The sequence below is a fragment of the Salvia hispanica genome, chromosome 4 (genome assembly GCF_029641045.1).
Source record: "Salvia hispanica isolate PSC_SH4W2 chromosome 4, Shi_PSC_v1, whole genome shotgun sequence".
Lineage (NCBI taxonomy): Eukaryota > Viridiplantae > Streptophyta > Magnoliopsida > Lamiales > Lamiaceae > Salvia > Salvia hispanica.
In genome coordinates, this window is record NC_142695.1 from 13441587 (window position 1) to 13450030 (window position 8444).

General features: G+C 37.4%; 1 protein-coding gene across 5 annotated transcripts; it reads left to right on the forward strand.

The window, feature by feature from the left end:
• The first annotated feature begins 900 nt into the window (after positions 1 to 900).
• LOC125193959 (phospholipid-transporting ATPase 1-like) lies at positions 901 to 8207 on the forward strand. 5 transcript variants are annotated; one of them, XM_048091922.2, is made up of 9 exons: positions 901 to 1181; positions 1604 to 3421; positions 4018 to 4363; positions 4590 to 5382; positions 5894 to 6017; positions 6309 to 6528; positions 6707 to 7165; positions 7264 to 7567; positions 7853 to 8207. In XM_048091922.2, the coding sequence occupies exons 2-8, from the start codon at positions 2107 to 2109 to the stop codon at positions 7463 to 7465; spliced, it is 3459 nt and encodes a 1152-aa protein (XP_047947879.1). In that variant the 5' UTR covers positions 901 to 1181; positions 1604 to 2106; the 3' UTR covers positions 7466 to 7567; positions 7853 to 8207. The 5 variants fall into 5 exon arrangements, with proteins under 5 accessions (XP_047947879.1, XP_047947880.1, XP_047947881.1 ...); XM_048091923.2 differs by having other exon boundaries at positions 1799 to 3421; XM_048091924.2 differs by lacking the exon at positions 901 to 1181 and adding an exon at positions 1318 to 1395.
• The last annotated feature ends 237 nt before the right edge of the window (positions 8208 to 8444 follow it).

Consider the following 8444-nt stretch of genomic DNA (forward strand, 5'->3'; position numbering starts at 1 on the left):
CTCAACCGCGAGGTCTCCCCCACGCCGAGGTGTGCATACGACGGTGAACGAGAGGATGGAAAGAAGACACACAATGCGCGATACAAGAGCCCACACTGAGCTACAAAAAGATCTAATCAATCACATTTGGGCGAAATTCGGCAACGAGTAGTGTAATTTTTAATTTTTAGGATTTTATTTGTGTAATTTTTAATTTTTAGGATTTTAATTATGTAAATTTTAATTATTTTGTAATTTGTAATAGTATTTCGGATATTTTAATGCATTTTAATATTGTGGAAATGTTTTTATTTAAATTGAATAATAGAATGGTGGGACCATTGAGCTTGTCCTTAACTAAGAGCACGGATGTGGGTGTTGTGCTCTTAGCTAAGGACAAGCAGTAAAAGTGGGGGGCCCATTCCGTGCTCTTAGCTAAGAGCACGGATGGGGATGCTCTTACTCTTTAAATTATATTTAATCCATAATATATTTTTACTATTTGAATAATTATAATAATGTAGTGACCGCGCATTAAAATTTTTATTTTATTATGTGAATATGCACCATCTATTTATTTACATATTTCTAGAATATTTATAAATTCACATATGTAAGAGTTAGTTGGAAAAGTGGATTTCTATTATTCGCATGTTCCAAACCACAACCTCTTGTACATAGTTTTAATTTTACATGTAATATCAAAGGGCAAAGCCAACATATGATAATTAAATTGATTTCCTATATATATGATTGATTTGCTGGTTTGGTTGTATATAGGATATATTAAAAGCAAAAGCAACGTATTTGAGTGCTTAATTTGTCATTTGAATTAATTTTTGGATTCGAACAAATTTGAAAGGGAAAATATATATATAAAAAAAATAAAAATAAAGCCTAATATCAAGCCGTATAATCTCTCTCAAATCTCAATCTAAATCATCCCTACCAGCAATTGCTGATTTGCTTCAGTTGCAGAACAAATACACTTTCTTCTATTCCTAATCACTTGTTCACTAATTTAATTTCATTAATTCTTCCTTAAAAAAAAGAAAAAGAAAAAGAAAAAGAAGAAGTGTTGTGGATTGAAGAAACAGAAGCGGATAAACAAAGAAAGGGATCGGAGATCTGAAATCTGCCAAATTTTCGACTTCGTATTCAGTGCATTCATAAATAGACGGGCCATCTCTCTGCGCTTCAAGGTCAGTCCTCTCTTTATTGTTTCCCGTCCTTTTATCTATAATTCATCTGCACGTAATCATTCCGAATTTCGTTTTTGTTTTTTCTTTCGTCTTCATTTATCTTAAATGCTGTTCCTCTTTTTCGGCGGTGATGCATTTCTAGTCCTTTACTTTCTGTTTCATCACTGATTCGATTGGATTTTTGGATCTGCTGCTTTCTTTTCTCTCTCTCAAGGTAAAGCTGTGTTTTTATTTAGCACTCATGTCTACTAGGGTTTAAGAGCTTAGCTTTTTGAGTGAATTTATTTTGAACTGGTAGTACCAAATTTAGCAAATGCTCCAGTAGTAATGCATTGATTTCGCCTCCCCATTTTGTCTTGCTGATTTACCCCGGGGATATCATCGTCTCCTCAAATCTTATCCTTTGGTGACTCAATTTTCAGGTTGGGGATTGTAGGGTTTTACCGATTTTTCACCTTAAGAAATTCGTTTTGTTAGTGTTGATGGATTCTTTGTGTCTTCTGACAAGCCAATGCTGCAAAAATCTGAACCATTTTATAATCCACAACCCCAGCTCAACATCAGCGCCTTAACTTGTCCTTGAGATTCAGCTCATTGTCATGTTTGCGCCGTGACAGATCATTCTCTTCCTGGATTCCTGATGACACACAAGATTGCAATTTGTATCATCTGAAGGAGTTCAAGAAAAACTCTGCTGCGTGAAGCTGTTTCGGGAAATTATCACAACGCCCTGCTTTCGAGGGTGGAAGAAAGGGAGTTTTGTCAGCAATGCCTCCCAAGAGCACAGAGATGCTTTGTGTCATGGAGTTGTGTAAATTAGGATGTGCAGCGGAACGTTGAAATATCTGGGGCTCCATCTCACATTTCTCCTTACTGGAAACAGGCCGTGGGCAAACCTCATAGGCCTGAGAAGTTTCACTTAAACATGAAGCTTGAAGATAATACCACACGTCATGATAACCCCAGGTTGATACATATTAATGATCCCAAGAAGACATGTGATAACTCTCATTTTTCTGGGAACGAGATCCGGACAAGCAAGTACACATTGCTTAACTTCTTGCCCAAAAACCTTTTCATTCAGTTTCACAGGGTGGCTTATTTGTATTTTTTAGCCATTGCTGCTTTGAACCAGCTTCCCCCTCTTGCAGTATTTGGCAGAACAGTTTCCCTTTTCCCTCTTCTTTTTGTGCTTACTGTCACGGCTGTCAAAGATGGTTATGAGGATTGGCGGAGACACAGATCTGACAGGAATGAGAATAATAGGGAGGCACTAGTGCTACAATCAGATGGATTCCATCCCAAAAGGTGGAAAATGATTCAGGCTGGTGAGGTATTGAAGATCAGTTCTGATGAAACTATTCCTTGTGATATGGTGTTGCTAGCAACGAGTGATCCTAGTGGAATTGCCTACATTCAGACTATGAATTTGGATGGTGAATCAAACTTGAAAACAAGGTATGCTCGACAAGAAACTAATAAACTTTTTCTTGAAGGGACTATGATATCTGGTATCATCACTTGTGAGCAGCCAAACAGGAATATCTATGAGTTCATGGCTAATATGGAGCTCAATGGGAATTTCCTTCCTCTCAGCCAATCCAATATTATTCTACGTGGCTGTCAGCTGAAGAACACAGAATGGGCAGTTGGGGTCGTGGTTTATGCTGGACAGGATACAAAAGCTATGCTAAACAGTGCAATGTCCCCTTCTAAAAGAAGCAGACTGGAAACCTACATGAACCGGGAGACATTTTGGTTATCAGTTTTTCTTTTAATCATGTGCCTTGTTGTCGGCCTAGGGATGGGTTTATGGTTAAATCGCCACAAGTTTCAGCTTGATACACTGCCTTACTACCGAAAAGTTTACTTCCAAAAGGGAAAAGATGGCAAGAAGTACAAGTATTATGGAATTCCTATGGAGACATTTTTCTCATTCTTGAGTTCTATCATAGTTTTCCAGATAATGATTCCGATATCCCTCTACATCACGATGGAGCTGGTGCGGTTGGGGCAATCATATTTCATGATTGGTGATCAGCACATGTACGACAGTTTGAGCAATTCTAGGTTTCAGTGCAGATCCTTGAATATTAATGAGGATTTGGGACAAATACGATATATACTTTCTGATAAGACAGGCACACTGACAGAAAACAAGATGGAATTCAAGAAAGCAAGTATCTGGGGGAAGAGTTATGGTGACTCTAAAGCTGGTTCACGGGAGATAGACGCCACAGGTATAATTTGAAAGTCTTGCTTTACTTCAATGATAATGTGAATTTATGTTGGCGTTGCCCTGTGTTGCATATATTCAAGCACTATTGTATTGTTATCTATTAGGAAAAAGATCTATGGTATTTCTGTAGCTAATAGGAAAAAGATCATTGACACACATTCTTTTGTAATTTTACATGACTATCTTCTTGAAATCCAGTGAACTGTATTGACAAACAAGATACATTTGAAAAAGACTGCAGTTTAGGTCATTATTATATCTGCAGAACAGATACCCTTCAGCTGTTCACCTGTCCTGCTTTTATATTCACACCTTATTCTTCTTTGTCCTCTCCACTTTGAGTTCCAAGATATAGCCATAATTTAATTTTCTCGTTAATCTTATTATGATTTAAACTAATAATTTATTTCTGCACCGCTCTTTTCTTTTAAAGTTTCTTTCCACTGTACATGTTGCAATAGTAGTGCTATAAACTTTTTAAGTCCTTTGTTTTATGTGTGCATGCTCATGTTTGCATAGCTGAGATAATATCATTTATTTTTGTCTTGTCATTTTCTCTTTCATGATTTTTGTCTTATCTTGTGATAACATGTGCAGTGGAAGAGTGTATGGGGAGTGGAAGAAAATGGAAGCTTAAATCTGAAATCACCCCTGATACTGAACTCATCAAATTATTGTACAAAGATCTGCATGGAGAAGAAAGAATTGCTGCATACGACTTTTTCCTGACACTTGCAGCTTGTAACACCGTGATACCCATTCTTACCGGGATTCCTTCAAGTATTTCTGGTAGTTTATTGAGTGATGGCCAGACTTCTATAGATTATCAAGGTGAGTCTCCTGATGAACAGGCATTGGTTGCAGCAGCCTCTGCTTATGGCTATACACTTTTTGAGCGGACATCTGGGCATATAGTGATTGATGCCAATGGTGAGAAATTAAGGTAGAAAGCTGACCTCATTACTTCACTTATAATCTCTTAATTTTTTTTGATCCCTAATAAGCTGATCTTTCTTGACAAGTGATATAATATCTGTTATTCATCATTTCCTCTTTTCCTGAATTCAGTACATGGATATTTTTCATAGTCCAGTTATTTCTCATTGATAGACTCCTGTTAATCTTGAAGCTATTTTTGTGGCTTAGAGTAATTACCCTGTGCAATGCAGGTTGGATGTATTGGGTTTGCATGAGTTTGATAGCGTGCGTAAAAGAATGTCGGTTGTCATTAGATTTCCCAATGGCAGTGTTAAGGTGTTGGTGAAGGGGGCTGATACATCAATGTTCAGCATCTTAAAAAAAGATCTTCCATGTGATGATCGCATGAGACATGTAACACAAGTACATCTGAATGATTATTCATCTGAAGGTTTACGCACCCTGGTTGTTGCATCTAGGGACCTTAGTGGTGAACTCCTTGCAGAGTGGCAACAAATGTACGAAGATGCGTGCACATCTTTGACTGATAGAGTTGTAAAACTACGCCAAGCTGCAGCTCTCATTGAATGCAACTTGACCCTTCTTGGAGCCACAGCTATTGAGGACAGATTACAAGAGGGTGTACCTGAAGCCATTGAGTCCCTGCGGCAAGCTGGAATAAAGGTGTGGGTTCTCACTGGAGATAAGCAAGAGACGGCAATATCTATTGGTCTTTCTTGCCGACTCTTGACAGCAGATATGCACCAGATCATAATCAATGGAAATTCAGAACATGAATGCAGAAAACTATTATGTGATGCCAAGGCCAAATACCATGTCAATTATGCAAGTTCCTTTGATGATACAACGAATTTGAAGAAGAAGACTGAACTTAATTTTCTTGAAATGACTTCTCAAACAAAGTCTTCCAATATGTCTCAACAGATTACAGGTGAGGAAGACAGGCCTACTTTTGGCCCGCTAGCCCTTATAATTGATGGCAACAGTCTGGTATACATATTAGAGAAAGACTTGGAATACGAGGTACACATCATTCTTTTCAATTGCTTTATTCTGATTTGCATTTTTTTTAGTCTGTGTTTATTTTAAACTCCCTACGTCCCTGAAAAAGTATGAACATTTGGTTCGGCATGTGTTTTAATGTATAATTGGTAAAGTAAGATATTGAGATAAAAGGTAGTGTAAGTAGTGTTAGTGTAGAGTGGGCTCCAAGCATCATTAGTAGAGTAGTGTAATGGTATTAGTAGTAAATAAAATGATGAGTAGGGGTAATGTGTTTAACTATTCCAAAATTAGAAAGTTCATACTTTTCATGGACGGACTGACAAGGAAATAGTTCATACGTCTGGGGGACGAAGGGAGTACCATAAAATTTTACCCAATTTATTTTTTTGTTTAGCTGTCCTGGACTAGTTTTACGTTTAAGATTTTACTCAAGCATTTCTTAGCTTTATGTTTGATATCTTGATAGAAGCTTATTTACAGTTATAAGAATGAACAAGCCTCTTACTTCTTTTTTTGTCAATGTCATCAGCTGTTCAACCTCACCACTTTGTGTAAGGTGGTGCTCTGTTGTAGGGTTGCACCCTTGCAGAAGGCTGGAATTGTGGACATGATTAAAAGCCGCACTGATGATCTTACACTAGCCATTGGTGACGGTGAGTCGGTTATATTTTGATTTCATATATCTTTGTTTTCTATCATTACATTATCTATTCGTTGTGATCTCGGTTGCTTAGGGTTAAGCAGGTAATTGCTGCATTATGTTTTGAGTTGGGATGTAAATCTGAATTTGTTATTGTAGTACACTGATAGTCTAGTGTAACACTGTGACTCAGATACATCATGCTTCTTCTTGTTTTCTGTCTGAACTTTATGAACTAGTATATCTTTCATAAAGCTTTATGAAGAACTCTTTTATCGTCATCTGATGAGTAATGCTTTTGCAGGGGCTAATGACGTTTCCATGATCCAAATGGCGGATGTTGGCGTTGGAATTTGTGGGCAAGAAGGGCGCCAAGCTGTGATGGCATCAGACTTTGCTATGGGCCAGTTCAGATTTTTGAAAAGATTGCTTTTGGTGCATGGACACTGGAATTATCAGCGGCTTGGCTATCTCATTCTCTACAATTTTTATCGCAATGCTGTTTTTGTGTTGATGCTTTTCTGGTACGCAGAGTATCCTTGATCTTTATGTAGTGCATAATGTTTCCTTATGAAATCTGGGGCTTTCCAAGTTGATATCATGAAAGGCGTGTTTGTTGCATAGAAAATCCACACACCTATGCATACTTTAACTACATATGGATCCCTGCTGAACTAGTGCTTTCTTCTATTAATTTTGCAGGTATATCTTATGTACAGCCTTTTCTACTACTTCTGCATTGACAGATTGGAGCAGTGTTTTTTACTCCGTCATTTATACTTCTGTACCAACGGTTGTTGTTGGTATTCTAGACAAGGACCTAAGTCATAAGACATTACTCAAATATCCAAAGCTCTATGCAGCAGGGCACCGTCAAGAGAGTTACAATATGACCCTCTTCTGGATTACAATGGTGGACACATTGTGGCAGAGCCTTGTACTCTTCTACGTACCATTGTTCACCTACAGAGAGAGCACTATTGACATATGGAGTATGGGAAGCTTATGGACAATTGCAGTTGTCATATTAGTTAATGTGCACTTGGCAATGGATATTCAGCGATGGGTATTTGTTACTCATGCTGCTATATGGGGCTCAATTGTTGTAACATATGGCTGCATGGTGGTGCTTGATTCTATACCTGTTTTCCCTAATTATGGGTTAGTCTATATGTTGAAAATTATCATTCATCACGTATTTATAAGATGCACTAATAGTCATCTATGGTTGACACTGTGAAATTGTTGTTGTTTTGCAGTACAATATACCATCTTGTAAAATCACCAGTTTACTGGATCTCCATCTTACTCATAATGGTTATAGGATTGCTCCCCCGGTTTATTTTCAAAGTTTGCCGTCAGATCTTCTGGCCCTCTGATATCCAGATTGCTAGAGAAGCTGAGATATTGAGAAAAAGGCGACCTTTTTTCGGGTCTAATGCTGATCAGGATTCTAGCTGACATGCATGCTTGCTGTCTTCTCTTGTCATTCATTTGGTGGGCCTCTTCTCGAGCTTATTGAGATGTGCCTTCCAAATGGCATTCAGGTTCTGAAATCAAATGGTATGCTCAACATTTTTCTATAGTTTACTCGCGGAGTTTTGATGATCATTTACCGATACAATTTTTCTTGAAACCATGGATTGGATATATTAGGATTGTTGGGTTAATAGTAGTATTAGTTTATCTCCATATGACCAGAAGCATTACACTTGTTTCTACTTTTAGTGGACCCTTTCATGTTAGATTGCATTAAAAAAAATTCATATAGTGTTCATTCAATCTAATCCATATGCTTCAACATGCCCAATTGATATAGCTTATACAAATTCCTTTTTGATCTTGTAGAAATCTGGTGAAAGCCCACAGATAGATAGGAACCTTTCCTGCTACATGAACTGATCCGTGGCACAAAGAGGCATGGTCATCGTCGTTCTGCTACAGAGGGGAAGGGGAGCCCAAAACTGCTAGTCAAAATAGGCTGCTGCTCGTCGATGCTTAATCTGAAGCTGTAGCATTCCAGGTAATTCTAATGTCCATGGAAAAACGAACATGAGATCTCCAAGGTCTGCCTGTTGTATATATATAGAATCGATTAGTTTATAGATAATAAGTATTCTTATTCTATATATATGTGTCTTTTAACTAACAATAGATTAGATGTATTAACGCGTGTAATGAAAATGTGCTTGCTATTTCCTCATCTTCTTTCATGTTTTTTGTCACTTTTTCCGTGGTATTTTTAACAGAGAATATTAGGTCCCTTTTGAAAACCTTACTATTAAAATTTGAATATCTTATTTAACTAGAATGTAGTAGTTTACTTTAGTGGTCATGGAATGTGACTTAAGTGCACAAATTGAAGATTTTCGAGGCTCTGTTTGGTATCATAGAATTGAGCATTTCAAATTGAAATTGGAATCTTCAATTCTAAACCCCG